Raw genomic sequence first — 16,776 nt, 5'->3', positions numbered from 1 at the left:
GACTCGTTCCAAAGGCCAAGGCCAAGGAACAATGCTCGTATAACAAAGGGTCTGCAAAACACATGGAACGTGTTTATGTTTCATTCGTTCATCACCTCGTACCAAAACATTATCACAGTAACTTAATTCGCAGAGCAGAGTATACAGTACAAATGGAGCAGTTACATAAAAAATTAAAGCACAACTGTTACTGTATTCCTTTCGAAGTCTGCTAAAAGAATTCTTCTTTAGACAAGCTTACGCAGGTGCTTCGGAAGTTGGCTTGAATTTTAATCTGTTTTAGTATTTTAAGTTTTTGTACGTTTTAACATTCATCGTTTTATCTTTTCGTAGACACCTTTGAGGGCTCCCCCCTTCTTATAATCAAGCGGTGTATAATTGTTATAAAGTAAACAAACAAATAAAAACGATCATACATTAATTATCCCAAATCAAGAACCACCCCCTGCCCTGCTGCATATTCTCATAAAAACCCACCAAGCAGCAGAAAGTTAAGAATAAAATGTCTGGGAGAAGTGGGAAAAGGTTACTGTCAGTTCCAGGCAAGACTCCTAACCAGGGTGGACACTACATAAAAGGTCCTCACTCTTATTTCTACTGTCCACGCTTCTGCTGGAAAAGGCACGCTTACTTGGGAGCAAGCCCCCTTTAAGCTCAGTGGGGCGCGTATGTTTTGAGTAGACACATATACAATTGCACTGCCCGTGTACGGACGCTTACAGACAAGCTCTCAAAAGTGCAGGAGCCATGGGAACACTTCTTGGGGACATCTTCAACATGAGTAGGCAAACTAAGGCCCGTGGGCTGAATCAGGCCCAATTGCCTTCTGGATCCGGCCCGCGGACGGTCCGAGAATCACTGCGTGGATCGCCAGCATGCACGTTCTTTCCCTCTCCCTCCCTCACATGGCAGCGGCGCCGGCGCCTCCGCTCTCCTTCCTCCTGGCTTCTCCCCGCCCTGCCTAGAGGAGGAAGGGGGCGGGGCTTTGTTGGTGCCAGCAGCAGCAGCAGTGCTCGAGCGGCCTCCATTTTAAGCAGCCCCTTTCGTGCGCTGCAAGACACAGGTAGGCAGCCCAAAAAAATATACTCCGGCCCCGACAAGGTCTGAGGGACAGTGGACTGGCCCCCTACTGAAAAAGTTTGCTGACCCCAGATCTTCAGGATAAGGTGCACAGATGTAGTCAAGAAGGCATTCTTGTTCCCTGGGTTCACACATGCACAGTCAACCACTTGATAAATGCATTAAGTGGCACTGCTCAAAATCAAGCGTTGGGCTTAATACCACTCTACGGAAATGTACATAGGAACCAACCCCTCGTCAATGCCCCAGTTTGGATAGCAGGTGCTAGGTTGCGTGTTGCCCTTTAAAAGACCACACCAGCTGCTATTTTGTACTGAACACCATTTATGTGGAGGAGAAAACAGCTTTCCTGGAGTTAACATGACCTGCACGGAGATTATGGAAAAGAGGCTTCCTTTACTTCATAGAAGGAGCTGATTTCGAGGGGGAATTCCCACTGTAGGAAATGGAACAGGGCTCTCTCTCTTTTTTTGCCAGTCTCCCTTTTCACCTGCAGCCCCCAAAGCAGCTCCCATGCTGTTCCAGTGGGTCAGCCCATTCTCTGGAAGAGCTTTCAAGAGACAAAAGGGGTAGGGGAAACTGTGGGAAAATCATCCCCTTTCCTTTAGTGGGAGCTCTTCAGGAGCAGAATTCCAATTATGGGAACTCTGGTTTCCAGCCCTAAAAATCCTTATTATACTTCAAGCATAAGAAAGCAGATTTGGCGCTTACATATTATGCAAAATATCTTTTATTAACATATCCATTATTTTTTAAGGAGAACCGTTCCCAACCCTTCCCTTGTCTTCTCTGTGCATTAAAATGCTCAAAATCTGGGTAAAGTGACGCAGACTGCCGCATTATGCACACAGTTGGATTGTTCTGTTGGATGCTGAAGAACAGCGAAAGTGTTTGCCATGCTCTGAAGCCACAATGATCTTGAAAGCAGAGATTAGTCCATTTAAAAGAAGAATTCTAGGGCTTTAATTGTACATTCATTTCTGCCTAGTGATAATACGTTTTGATAGTGCTACAGTTCATCATTGCCTGCATTTTGCAAAATATGTGAAAAGCAATTTCCTTTTTTGAAAGGGTTTTGATTTTTTTTTTGAGGGGAGTAAAGGATATCTGCTCCCACTACCCAAACTGAATAAAAAGGGTCATATGCAGCCTTCTTTTACATGAGCAGGAGGCAACTGATTTGAAACATAAATGAAATTTCACTCCTAAACTTTATTATCAGGAACAAGCTACCAGCTTGCACACTCTTATCAACTGCATTCAATCGGGTTCTATACTGTAGCTGAAAATGGTGCTCTTGCACAAAGGCTGTGTTTTAGATATCATACTAAGCCATAGTTTAGAATGATAAGAACAAGCCATAGTGAGACTTAGGCTCATATTCTCCCCTCCCCTCCTTCCTTCAGTGTGGCCTTCTGGCGGTTCCCTCACTGCAAGAAGTTAGGTTACCGGGAACCAAGCAGAGGGCCTTCTCTGTAGTGGCGCTGGCCCTGTGGAACACCTTCCCATCAGATGTCAAGGAAATAAACAACCAGCTGACTTTTAGAAGACATCTGAAGGCAGCCCTGTTTAGGGAAGTTTTTAATGTTTGATGTTTCATTGTGTTTTTAATATTCTGTTGAGAGCTGCCCAGAGTGGCTAGGGAGACCCAGCCAGGTGGGCAGGGTATAAGTAATTAAATTATTATGAAGAGAAACTCAGAAGCTTTTGCTTCCAGTTACCACCGAAACCCTAAACTTCATCTTATCTGAACTGTGTTTTTTCTATTATTAGCAAACCATCTTCATAAACCATGGTTTCAAACATACAATAGATAGATTAATCACTATTAGTTAAGATAATAACAAGCTGCTGCTAATCTAATTAGGAATCTTCTAAACTGCTTCTTGCTGCTGCTCCCTAGAGGAGGAACAGGAAGCACACAAGTGAGAAGTTTATTCGAATTCTTGCTTGAAAAACAAGACAAAGCCCCCTCATAGGCGCCGACTCCATGGGGCTTGAGGGGGCCCGAGCCCCCTCAAAAATTCGTTTGGGGGGGCTCCGCCCCCCCAATAATCTCCGGCACCCCTCCAGCAGAGCGCCATCGCCGCCCCTCCCCCAGCCCAAAATGCACAGGGAGGGGCGGGCTGCATGCCTCCTGCCCTCCCTCCCGAGCAAAAGCTCCACCCAATTTCCTTTGGAGCTGATTAATAGGCGCAGCACGCTCTCCCCTATTCGCTCACGAGGAGGCGGCGCCACTTTATTTGCATATTCATGAGCTTATTTATTATTCATGAGCTTTCCCGGGCCCCCCCAATATTTTTTATAAGTCCGCGTCCCTGAGCCCCCTTGGCTATTTGCATAATCCTTTAGCTTCTCAACTAACATTATGGGCTGTTAGAAATCCTCTGTGACTAATCCAAGATAGATGTTTCTATGTTATTCTGAAAGTCCAACTGAAAAATCATCTTTGAGGGGTCATAGCTGCATAATGAATTGAATGCTATTATTTAGGTTTTCGGAAGGGCTCCTGATCCCTCTGCTGACATAAGGGGAGTGATTTTATCCAATTCCTCCTTCTTCCTGCATCCAATGAAACTCTGCCACTGAGGATTGGGGGACCTCACTCTCACCCACCACCATGAAAGTTAGTGTGGGGGATTCTTACATTAATGGATGGGTGCAATTGCATACAACCCAATATTCCAGGCATCCAGACTACATAGCATATGATAAAAAATATTTAGAACCAGCAGAAATCTGCATGAACCTGGAGTTTGGGACGTGCCAATACATTACTTCTGTTTACCACACACACACACACACACACACACACACACAAAATACATTACTTCTGTTTACCATATATATATATACCACACACACACACACACACACACACACACACACACATAGCCCTGTAATTTAAGTTATTAGCAAATATTCCAATTAAAAAGTTGAACTTCATACATATCCCAGTGAGAAGCAAAGCTTTTGAATGCTTCAGATGAAATATCTGAATTTACACAATGCAGCTGTAAACGTGTACTTACCTTGGTGACAGCCTTTGAGGAAAAAGTAATTTCATCTATGAAATTGATAATATCTCCTGGGTGGAGTCTATCAAAGTACTTGGCACAGATATCATATGAATGCAACCATTCAGCCATGGTTTCTGGAGCTCTTTTAATAAGATGGGGGTCCCCATCCCAGAAGAGTTTTTTGATCCAGATGGCATAGACAGAGCTTGTGGAAAGCATCCTTCCATCTTTTTCTGGGATTTTAGGAGCAAGCTTGGAAATGGATAAAATGTTTTGACTTGTGAGGACAGGATCCAAAGCTTCCAGGGGACTCACATTGTCTTCCGTAAGCTTTTTGTAATTGAGACCTAACAGCGGAAAGAGAAGTCCTTAAGTTAGATCGTTAAATAAAAGCATCGCAACTAGCAAACTCTAATAACATAAGAACCGCTATCTATGGGTGACAGAGACCTACTAGCAGTGCAGGAAGATCCCTCCTTGCTAGCACTAACTCCCAGCATCTGGCAATGAAAACCTGTGTTATGCAAGGGCCACTTAAAGAACAAAACATGCATTAAAAAGGAGGAGGCAGGAATGCCCAAAGACTCACGAGAATCAGCTTGATCGCTACCAACGTTTACACGGAAATAAGTCCCACCATGTTCAATGGGTAAGCATGCACAGGACTGCAGCCTCAGGGTTTTGCTTTTTTGCATATGGTTTTGGTTGGAGTTTATGGGGCGGGGAGTGTAAGAGAAGGCAGGGGAATGCTAGCAAAACCATCAATTTGATTCTAGAGCTAGTGAAGGGCAGGTAAGAAATATAACAACTATGTTACTCGCATCTAGGTCCCTCCCTACCCTTCCAAACTTGCATATATGTAACATGTCCTCACACAGAGATAGATAGATAGATAGATAGATAGATAGATAGATAGATAGATAGATAGATGATAGATAGATAGATAGATAGATAGATAGATAGATATAGCTTCTTCTTTTTTAATGGTGAACTTTCACAAATTCAGAAAATCCCCCAGGTTGTATCCAGTGGCGGCTTTGCCTTAGCAGAAAGTGATTTGCTTGTGCAAAGGATAGCACACAGTTTTCTCAAACGCCCCTGCACTCCTTCATGTCATATCTCACTTCGCTCCAGAAGGTCCACAACTTTCAGGAACAGATTTCTGGAGGGGACAAAGTAGGAGCAATTGGCAAAAAATGGGTGTCCTAATTTGAACGAGCAGAAATTCTCTCCTTTAAGGCAAATCTGATTCCAATTTAGTCTTTATTGGTGTTATCAATTCACAGTTTCCATCCAGGCTACCAATTTACAACTATTTTACGCGCTTCCACAAAGCAAAAGCCTAACATTGTTTTAGATAGGTTCAGTTTTTGTTTTGTACTAATAGTAAGAGAAGAATCTTTGAATCCGTTTTCATATTTATTTTTTACACATATGTTGTCTAATAGCACATATATGTCAAAATATAAAGCCTAGTTTGACGCAAACAATAGCAATAAATGTTTCTTGTTACAAAATTAAGTATTTAAAAAGGAGTCCATTCTCCAGCTCCAAAATCTCACCAGATCTATTTCAAAACGACCAACAAGCAGGTAACATATGACATTTGCCTCCATGAAAGCATATTGATACAGTTTCTTATAATTTTATCACTCCACTGCCCCATAAATTTGATGCACATTAAAATATACAAAGGAGGCTGACACCTACTTACTAAGCATTATCCATAAACATCCTACACAAAAGCAAGGGAATGCAAATATTTTTTTCTGGGTAAGTTTGAAATTTATTCCTCTGGTTTATGTAGATGAAGAAAAGCAAGTTTTAATTCAGTTTAAGCATAATACTGATATAGCAAGTTTCATGTGTTTGCACATTCCCGACAAATAAATGTTACAACTGCTATAAAATACCATATTCAACATATACTAGATGCATGAACATCCATTTTAACATCACATTTTGCTGTTGCAACAGAGCGCCCCTCCCTCTTGCAATGAGGTGAGGACCAATATCACATTTTGCGAATGAGAAAAAAGGAATGAGCCTAGCAGATGCAAATGTAAAAGGCAAAATGTCAACTTTGCGTACCTGGTGCAACTGCCTTGAATTTTTTCAGCAGGCGTATGTGCGTTTCGGGCTTGATAGCTAATTTCCCATGTTCAGGACAGGCACAATTTTCAAGGAGTGTGAAATAATACAGCAAACGTTGATGATCTCTGCCTTCAATAGTCGGGTATACATATTTGGCCATATGTTCATGAAAGGCTTCAGGAATTGTGTTCAAAGTCTCAAACAGGCCAAGACTTTGGGCTCGTTCTTCTATAGCAGTTGTGGATAAACTGTGTAGGGTAATGGAACAAATTTAGTGATTGCAAAGATCAGGGCTCAAGTTCCTGTGTCTCCCACCTTAAGTCAATAGCTATCATGCAAATTCCACATTCTAACGTTGTAGTAGAGGCTGAGACATCAAGATTATGCATGGCAGGGTTTTCATGAAGGGTGTTACTTTGTACTGCCAGCAAAATTGCAGACTGTTGTCTACAAAGGAAGAGGTACTAAATTATGAACAGGTTTTCCCACTGACAGTTATAACAAGTATTAGTCTTAAGAGTATGTTTTTTAGTGACAAAAGCTCAAGTTTAAGTTGCTTGCTCATAATTACATTTTACCAAATCTCTCATCGAGGTGGGTATTCAAGTTCTTTCCCTGACATGATTTTTTAAGGGAAAAAATCAAGCTTTCAAGCTAACTCATAATTTGCTGATGTTTTGCAGCCTTCTGAAATTATATATCACGCAAACGCATCTTTCCGCACACACCCTTTTAATAGTTACTCTGGCAAGTAAACCAATTTGGAACAAAAGCACCGGGAGAATAAGCACAAAACAGAAAGAGAAATCCAAAATGGAGCAGGAAAACATTCTTTAGAAATATGCATTACACAAAAACTGAAACAAACAAACAACAACACATTTTCTTAGGTGAATAGTTTTTTGCATCAAAGAGCTGTAATTTCTCAAAATTAGCAGGGAGTTGATCCCCCCCCCCTTAACAAATATGGGCTCAGTCATTTGGATGCTTTCACAGTTCCCACTCGGTTGTGTCTCCTTACTCTGCTTTCAGCTATCCTTCCTTAAGCCCCCTCCTCCCTCTAGGCTTCATCTGCTGGCTGGCTGCTATCTGCCACCATCCCCTAGGCCCTTGCCACCTCCATCACCATTCTGCGTGTCCCCTGCTTCCTCCTCCTCTTGTGGGGGTGACCACCTGGTACTGCTTCAGCTTCCCTTCCCTTCCTCACCAACTGCTCCCATCTTTTGTTCCTTAGGTCGCCTGCTTTGCCCAATAGGGATTTTGTTTGTGCTACGGGCATAACAGGCTTCTGCTCCAAGGTTTTAAATATCCATCCTATTGTCAATACTTCTGGACAAAGTTTCATTACTGCTGCAAAATTCACTCTAATACCGAGTAAACACGTTGGGTGGTTGGTGTGTGGGTGTGTTTAATTAAACCATGTGGTCACTGGGCAATTTGTTGACTCTGCTAACTTGCCCACGTACTGCTGAAATCTTATTTAATAGGGATAGAATTGGCTGGTGGTGTCAAAAAGGAAATGAAGCCTACATAGCCCAACCAGTTTGTCTGTAGCTTTCTACTCCATGCTTCAAGTGGGACAACAAGACATTTGAAGAGATTTCAGTGAGGTGTGGACCGAGGAAGGACCAATGGAACCTGTTCACGCCCTACTCTTTTTGATGACACCTCTTCTGCCTGGGCTATCAAATAGGTTCCAGTGGAAAAAGGCAGACAGAGGTGCTGAAAAGCTCATAAATCTTGAACATTACATAGACAGGTACTGGATGATGGGTGATGAATATTTTTGCCAAAAGGCAAAACAACAGTCAAGGTGGCTTGCAACAGAAGAATAAACTAATACAACCCCATCACAACCCAAAACAAACTATAACACAACGTCTAAGAACACACTAAAATAGATTAGAACAACAGACTAAAACAAAGGTGGTATCAGAAGTTAATCCTCATTCAGGATATCATATATATAGACTGCCAGTTATGCTTTAGCGAACAAAACACCATCAGATACTGCTTAATACAATCAAGCCTAGCTAAACCCATGTTGATTACCACCAAGCCAATATTCTACTTCAGGGTTTCTCAAATTTGGGTCTCCAGTTGTTTTTGGACTACAATTTCCATAATCCCTGACCACTGGTCCTGCTAGCTAGGGATGGTGGGAGTTGTAGTTCAAAAACAGGTGGAGACCCAAGTTTGGGAAACGTTATCCTAGACTTTTAACCAAATGCTAAATAGCATTTTAGAATTCAACATGGAGAATGCCAGCACCCACTTTTGATGCAAATACATTGTTTTTAACCAGCCACTAAATAGTACCTTCTATTCAAGCAAGGGCTACAGGTATTTATGATATTCACTGTCAACAACCAAATTCAATACTCAGCTGGCTCAAGAGTGTGACTTTGTATTGGCTCGAAGTAGAGAAAATATTTTTAAAACCATGCATAGGCGGTATTTGATGCTACAAAGATGCCATAAGATTAATGCGCAGGCCTCACTGTTAGGCTGGAGGGGTTGCATATATATTGGGATTATGTGCCAGATATGGTGGATCTCTGGTGCTGGTTGCACATTTTGGACTGCAGTACTTCAGGAAACAAGTTTGATCATGAAGGAGATTGCATAATGCACTCCACAATTAGCTTTATTAACGATCTTCAAGGATGAAATAAAGAACCTTCAACACAAATAAATGATCACATTTCTGCTGGTTGCAGCTTGACAACTGATTGCTCAAAACTGGAAAGGTTTGGATAATTTACACTTGACTGTTTGGAAACAGAAGGTTTGGACAATTATTCTTAGGGAAAAGCTCACCAAACAAAAGCACTAAATCGACAGCGACAGAAAATGACTTTATGGAAATGCGGTACGCTTTAATAACATATGGACTTAATGATTTCGGTATTGCATCCTCGGATAACATATGCCCAACTATGTCAGGGTAGGTTTGGTTAGCCTCTGTATGTTATTTTCATGGTGGGAGGGAAGGATTTATTCATGTCTGCTGTGGGCGTTTTCTATTTTGTTACACTGTTATTTATTTTTGAATTCTGCCTCGGCTAAATCCCGCTTGGGCTCTCAGCAATAATGGTAAGCAAAGTAGAATGAGTTGCTGGACTTACCCGCTGTCACTGAAAAGGAATTCCAGATGTGTCATGTAAACTTCCCAGAGCGGGACATTGTACCGTTGTGCTAAGGAAAGAGCTATCCTATACACATTTTCTTCAAGGGTTCTGTTAAGGAGAAACAATAAAATACATTATGGGGGGGAAACCTGTTTGATTAGGCTTCTAGGATATAATCAAAAGGAGAACTGTTTAAGGAAGAAAACTGATCACTTTTCGGCACGTCTTATTTCCCTAAGCAAGGCCCAACAGCAATAATTTCACCATCTTTCATTTCTCCCCAAAGTATAATATATTAGAAAGTGATGAATTCACAGAGAGAGAGGTTTCAAAAACAATAAAAGGGAAAAAGCAACACTCACTTTTCATCAATTTCTTTATTAAGAGTAAAGGAGGTTGCTGTTTGGAACCATAGGGCATTATTTATGTAGTTGAGCATGAAAACTTCATCAGTTTAATACAGAAGAATCATGAAATTGCAACGTGAACTATTAACTGTTATCAAAGTCCCTCCAGGGCATAAACACTCATATTCCTTTCCCCAACTGACAATTTCTCTTACTGAGCATGTGATGTCAAGGAATACCAAGCAACATGGGAGGTATCAAGTTTGACCAAGCCCCTAGACAGCCAAGCCTTTTTCAGCGGGTTTGGTGGCCTTGCTGCTAACCATTTTGTGAATAACTAAAGCTATATCAGAACATTCCCCTGCTCAAAGCTGAAAACAACATGAGAACGGGCCTTTTCTGTAGTGGCTCCCCATTTGTGGGATGCTCTCCCTAGGGAGGTTCGACTGGTGCCTACATTATACACCTTTAGGCACCAGGCAAGACTGTTCCTCTTTAACCAGGCCTACGGCTGATTAATATTCTACATTCTTTTAAATGTATCTTTTTATCTTCTATTTTATTCTGTTAATTGCCCTGAGATTTTTTGATGAAGGGTGGTATACATGTTTAAATCATCATCATCATCATCATCAAACAAGGAAAACTATCTTTGGACTCTCTACAGTGGAACGTCGGTTTTTGAAAGTAACCTGTTCTGGAAGACCGTTCGACTTCTGAAATGTTCGAAAACCGAAGATCAATGGGTGGTTGGCAAAGTCCATTGAAAAAAATGGAAAAACATACAGCAGAAGCTGTTCCACTTCTGAGGTGCATTCGAAAACGGAAGCAATGACTTCCGGGTTTTCGGCGTTCAGGTTCCGAATCACTCATCAATGGAGACATTCGAGAACTGAGGTTCCACTGTATCAGAGTTGTGACCAGAAGTAGCTACCTATCTCTGAAGGGAAAACAAAAGCTTCCTGGACTTGAGACTGCAGCACAAGAAAAATAGGTGAGAACAGGAGTAGCCGCCCAGATGTTGTGGACCCACAACTTCCATCACCTCTGATCATTTGCCCTGTTAGTTGGGGGTAGTGGGAACTGCAGTCCTAAGCATCTAGAAGGCACCACTTTGACTAACACTGAATTAAAAAAATGAGTAAGGATTCACAAGCACTGTAGGTTCTGAAACCAGAGCTTAAGGGACGTCAGGAGTTGATTCATCCTGAGCTCCTCCATCCCCCACCCCAACTCACTCTCTGTAAAAACATGTTTTTGCACACAAAGCTCCTGGATACACATGGCAATCCATGCTAAGAAGAAGTCACCTAGAGAAGTAGTTTTTACAGCCTCTATAAAATATATTCAGCAGATGAAGACAACACTACGCAAGGCAAGGAAGCAGGAAGCCATGGAATGTGGCAGCTGTTTTATCAATATTATGTGTCTTTGGGTGGTCACCAAGCTTGGGCGATATCCAGTTTCCAACATCGTAATATATCACCAGCTGAACATCACGATATACCGATATATCATGATGTCTGAAATAAGGATGGAGCTACGTAGAGGCATTGGCTGGCTTCACGGGTTTCCCGCATCATGACTTTTTGCTGCTGCCTGCTCTTGTGATTTTCTGCCCCTGCAGGAGGCAATGGAGATCTGAGCCAGCAGAGTTAACAGGAGCTGTAGGAATCGAGAGAAGCATTGGCTGGCTTCATGGGTTTTCCCACATTGTGATATTTGCATAGCATGCATGCAGACACGCGCGCACACACACCTCATGATTCGAGGCATATTTCCCAGTCAAAAATTATGAAACTGGTATTACTATATGGCCTGTTGTCTTTCTCCATGGATGCTTTTGAATTATGGTGCTGGAGAAGACTCTTGAGAGTCCCATGGACTGCAAGAAGATCAAACCTATCCATTCTTAAGGAAATCAGCCCTGAGTGCTCACTGGAAGGACAGGTTGTGAAGCTGAGGCTCCAATACTTTGGCCACCTCATGAGAAGAGAAGACTCCCTGGAAAAGACCCTGATGTTGGGAAAGATGGAGGGCACAAGGAGAAGGGGACGACGGAGGACAAGATGGTTGGACAGAGTTCTCAAAGCTACCAGCATGAGTTTGACCAAACTGCAGGAGGCAGTGGAAGACAGGAGTGCCTGGCGTGCTCTGGTCCATGTGGCCACGAAGAGTCGGACACGACTAAACGACTAAACAACAACATTACTATATGGACTTCAAACCAGTTTTGGATGATATAGTGATATATCGCCCAGCCCCAGTGGTCACCCGGCAATGAGATCTGCATGGGATTCCAATTCTGACGACACAATGAGCATTCATTTGGCTATCCAGTTACCATGAGTTAAGGAAGCCCAGTTTTTGCATATTAAACATGAAACAATCTCAAGGCAACCTGATGCAAGATGGAGACGGTCACAAGGTATGTTACATGTAGACCCTCAACTTAAAAGTTACATTCTTAAACCCTGGCTTAATTTGAAATGCACAGACATTTCAGTTCTACATGCCTTTCAAGCTACTTGGCTTCTAGTTTAATAAAGAAGCTAAAACCCATGTAGGGAAAGCCACAGGGGGACTGAAACAAACATGTAACAGAATAACCAATATATTCCTATGATATTTCCCTTGTGCCTTACGATTTTAAGCCTCTTGGGAGTCTCTCAATCTTCGTAAAGTGCTACATGCATAAATAACAATATATAAATAATATGAATGATAAGAGACACTCAAGTGAATTTACATTAATAAGACACAAGATACACACACATTTGAAGTGTGTGTGTGGGGGGGGAGTTCAAAACGTGTTCTTGGCCAAAGGTCCCATGGGCTACTAGAGCCCATGAAAGAGGGTAAAGAGGAACAATACTCTGTTATTTATTTATCCACGCAGCTGGACAAAACATGACTATGGGTGGGGGGGGGGGGGGTTGAGGAATCCCATTGAAAAACAACCTTGCAAACTGAGCGTTATGACGAATAAGGCTTTCTAAAGGTCAGTGCCGCTGAAAGTTCACTCTCCCGATTTGCAATTTAAATATGTCACGTTAAAATAAATAAATGGACGAGCAGATTGTACTTACTCAGCCAGACCTAAAATGGTTTCCCTCTTGTACTGACCATCTGCTGTAAACCTCTGCACATCCACCCCTTTGCCGAGGCCTTGAAGAATCTGAGCCTGAGTGAAGTCCAAGAGCCGCTCGTTGTAATACTGCAGGTGTTTAATCAGAGTGGCTATTTCCTCGGGCCAGTCTGCACGGCTGCGCTGGGTAACGTGTTCCGTGACCATCTCAATTAATTCTCTGGGGTCAGCCTGCGGAATCGGTTGAAACAAAACACATGCTGGTATTTGGAATCGTCAAACCAAGCTCATCAAATAAGCTTCATCCCGTGACATTTTCCAGTGGCCTGGTGAAAGAATCTGGGAAATATCACCAAGCTTTAGTTCAGGACTTAGGAATTCATACGCACATCATTTCTACTCGCTAGCGAGCGGCGTGTTCCTTTTTTTTTTTTGCCCCACTTTCCACTCCAGCAGGTAGAGATGAAAACCTCCCTCTCTCTACCAGGAATGGAGGAATTTCTGACTCTCCAGATGTTGCTGGACTACAACTACCATAGCCGCCACCCACTTGTTTGGTGGTATTTTAGGAGGAGAAGAAGGGTTTGGATTTGATATCCCACTTTATCACTACCCGAAGGAGTCTCAAAGCGGCTAACATTCTCCTTTCCCTTCCTCCCTGACAACAAACACTCTGTGAGGTGAGTGAGGCTGAGAGACTTCAGAGAAGTGTGACTAGTCCAAGGTCACCCAGCATCTGCATGTGGAGGAGCGGAGACGCAAACCCGGTTCCCCAGATTACGAGTCCACTGCTCTTAACCACTACACCACACTGGCTCTCCAAGGTCCAAGGTCCAACATTCACATTACTCCACTGTGATGCAGGCAGAGGCACCGAGTTCCATGCACCAATGGGGAGGCTCACTGCATTGCATGCACATTGAGAGGAGGCTGTGAGGCCCTACGGGGCCCTCCACCACCATGGGGAGGTCCGGTGAGGTATGGACCCTCAAGACTGGGGGTCCACATACTTGGGGGGAATGGCGTATATGTGCTCAAGCCACATGTACACAGAAATGCCCCCTCTTTTTAAAGCAGTAGAACAGTAATTCCTAAACTGCGTTGCAGGGTACCCTACAGTGCTTAGAAGAGGGGGAAGCAATTAAAGGCTCTTGTGAGGCAAATCTCCATGGAGAGATGATGAACTATTCCTCTGCACGATTTACTGTCCTGCCCTGCCTCTTCTCCCTCTGCCAGAAGTGGCTAATCTTGGTGCATCTCTGCATTGAGAACAATTGGAATTTTCATTCATTCACAGTGCAGGTCTGCCCAGGCAGCTCTTCTCAGGGAGAATATAGCTGACTTTTACTCATGCTGGGAAAGATGGAGGGCACAAGGAGAAGGGGGCGACAGAGGACGAGATGGCTGGATAGTGTTTTCGAGGTTACCAGCTTGAGTTTGACCAAACTGCGGGAAGTAGTGGAGGACAGAGGTGCCTGGCGTGCTCTGGTCCATGGGGTCACGAAGAGTCGGACACGACTAAACGACTAAACAACAACAACAACAAAAATTGACAAAAGGTCCTGTCCTGCTAGGGAGCTCAGTTGTGGTTGGCTGAATGGTGTGGGGCTGGTAGGTGGGTGAGACCCTTGCATGCCCTCCAACATTTCTCCGATAAAAATAAGGACATCCTATTCAATAATAATAATAATAATAATAATAATAATAATAATAATAATAATAATTTTACTATTTATACCCCAACCATCTGATTGGGTTGCCCCAGCCACTCTGGGTGGCTTCCAACATGGATAAAAACATACTAAAACATTAAAAAAAACCTTCCCTATGCAAGGCTGTCTTCAGATGGCTCAGGGGCTGGATAACTCCACACTCTCCAAAATAGGGACACCCTAAGTGGGACATTCCGGGGTCAAATTAGAAACCAGGACGGCTTCTGTAAATCTGGGGCTGTCCCTGGAACATAGGAACACCTGGAGAGTCTGCACTTGTGGGCTACAACCAAGCAACAGTCTGCCTTGGGGGCTGAGTCTATAAATAATATAATAATAATAATAATAATTTATTATTTGTACCCCGCCCATCTGGCTGGGTTTCCCCAGCCACTCTGGGCGGCTTCCAACAAAGATGAAAAATACACTAAAATGTCACATATTAAAAACTTCCCTGAACAGGGCTGCCTTCAGATGTCTTCTGAATGTCAGGTAGTTGTTTATCGCTTTGACATCTGATGGTAGGGCGTTCCCTGTAACTTGGCCTCTCGCAGTGAGGGAACCGCCAGAAGGCCCTCGGAGCTGGACCTCAGTGTCCGGGCAGAACGATGGGGGGGGGGGAGACGCTCCTTCAGGTATACTGGGCCGAGGCCGTTTAGGGCTTTAAAGGTCAGCACCAACACTTTGAATTGTGCTCGGAAACGTACTGGGAGCCATTGTAGGTCTTTCAAGACCGGTGTTATATGGTCTCTGCGGCCGCCCCCAGTCACCAGTCTAGCTGTCTAGACATGGCAGAGCCCAGGCTTCACTGTGGAAGCCAACCTACTGGCTGCTTGGTGGTCTGGGGGCTTGGCTTGGGAGTGAGAACACCTCTTCCCTCTGGTTTGCTCTTAGGCTATAAAAGAGTGTCTTAGATTGGGCTCTAGGATTCCTTTTACATATGTTAAAAGAAGGCCCATTTATGTGTGTAAGCATGTCGTGTTTCCAATTTTTAAAAAGTGTGCATCAGCCAGCAGAAGGCGTGGCAAGCCCTGCAGGAGAATATTGGAAGGGTAAACATTTAATCACAAACGGTGTTGCAAGATAACAAGTTTATACAACAGAGGCTAATCAAATCAGGGCACCAATGCAATATCTACTTGCGCTGAAAGATATTTGTCAACATTAACAAACGGCAACATATTTCTTCATTATTAGCAAAAGTAGTTTAGGTGAACATTTGCTTTGCATTGCACATTTTGATAGAAAGTAAAGAGATTAACAGATCCCCAAGGTAACTGTTAAAAATGGAGAGATTGCTAATTTGTGATCAGGTATTCCCTACTTTATATTCTAAATAGATAGGTAAGGAAGAACTCAAATATTAGTGTGCTTCCTTCCACTCCCTCTAAATAACGTCTGGAGGTGTCTTGTTTTTTCTCAGGGGCAACTTGTAACTTAATTGCTTTGAGTTTTGAAAAATCCATTGTGGGCAATTGAAGAAAAATAAATGGCAAGGACAAGTAAGATATACATATTGCAGCAAGATGGAGAAAGGAAAGTAATTACCTAGCCATGTACTAAATTAGTTCCTTTGGAAATAAGTGCTTTAAAAATTTACTTACTTTGCAACAATATACCTGTCTACTCAGAAGTAAGTTTCATTAGAACAAAATTGCTGTCTTACCCATGGTCTAAACCTCCTGCAGGAATAGACTGTGTAATTTCCATTTTTTTAAAAAATTAAGTGACTATTTTTAAAAACAGGAACTTCTTTTTGGTCTTCCTAACACTTGCTCCTATTTCTAAAAAAAGTCTTCCCCAAAGCATTTATAGCAGTGCACCATAGTTCAATGTTATGCGCCCAACTTTCCTTTCAAGGGAGACAGGAAAATGGCACACACAAACCAACACAATGACTGCATTCAGATGATCATATCTAAACTTAATAAACCAAGATAGGATGAAAAATGAAGCTGACTTAGACCATGGCTCATTATCCTGGCTTCTTCCAAAAGTGGCAACCGTAGTTCCCAGGTTCAGATGAAACAGGAAACAATATTTAATGGGAGACACCTTGGTTTGTTTACTAGCTCATGCTCTGCATACGCATGCCTACAAGACCAAAAGGCTCATTCACATCTTGATTTATTAAGCCAAGACGCTATAATCTAAATTCTCCTAATCAATTTATTATATAATCTTGTCTTAACAACTGGGGGTGAGAATGCTCTGCTTCCAGTCGAATGTTGAGATCGAAAAGCATAGCACTCTCTCTGCTCTTCTCTTCTGAAGAGCAGACAGAGTGGGAGTTCCCACAGCTCT

The 16,776-nt window shown here is 42.8% G+C and overlaps 1 protein-coding gene across 2 annotated transcripts in view; it reads right to left on the bottom strand.

The window, feature by feature from the left end:
- NBAS (NBAS subunit of NRZ tethering complex) overlaps positions 1–16,776 on the bottom strand; it is a 191,182-nt gene that overhangs the window by 47,505 nt on the left and 126,901 nt on the right. For both annotated transcript variants that reach the window (XM_028722567.2, XM_028722568.2), the window contains 4 exons: positions 12,762–12,991; positions 9,323–9,433; positions 6,192–6,442; positions 4,113–4,447 (listed from right to left, as the gene is read on the bottom strand). In XM_028722567.2, the coding sequence (XP_028578400.2) occupies positions 4,113–4,447; positions 6,192–6,442; positions 9,323–9,433; positions 12,762–12,991 (927 nt within the window). The remainder of the gene's footprint in view (positions 1–4,112; positions 4,448–6,191; positions 6,443–9,322; positions 9,434–12,761; positions 12,992–16,776) is intronic.

The sequence above is a fragment of the Podarcis muralis genome, chromosome 3 (genome assembly GCF_964188315.1).
Source record: "Podarcis muralis chromosome 3, rPodMur119.hap1.1, whole genome shotgun sequence".
NCBI classification, from domain to species: Eukaryota; Metazoa; Chordata; class Lepidosauria; order Squamata; family Lacertidae; genus Podarcis; species Podarcis muralis.
Note: the sequence above shows the minus strand (reverse complement) of the source record. Positions and strands in the feature narration are given on the sequence as shown.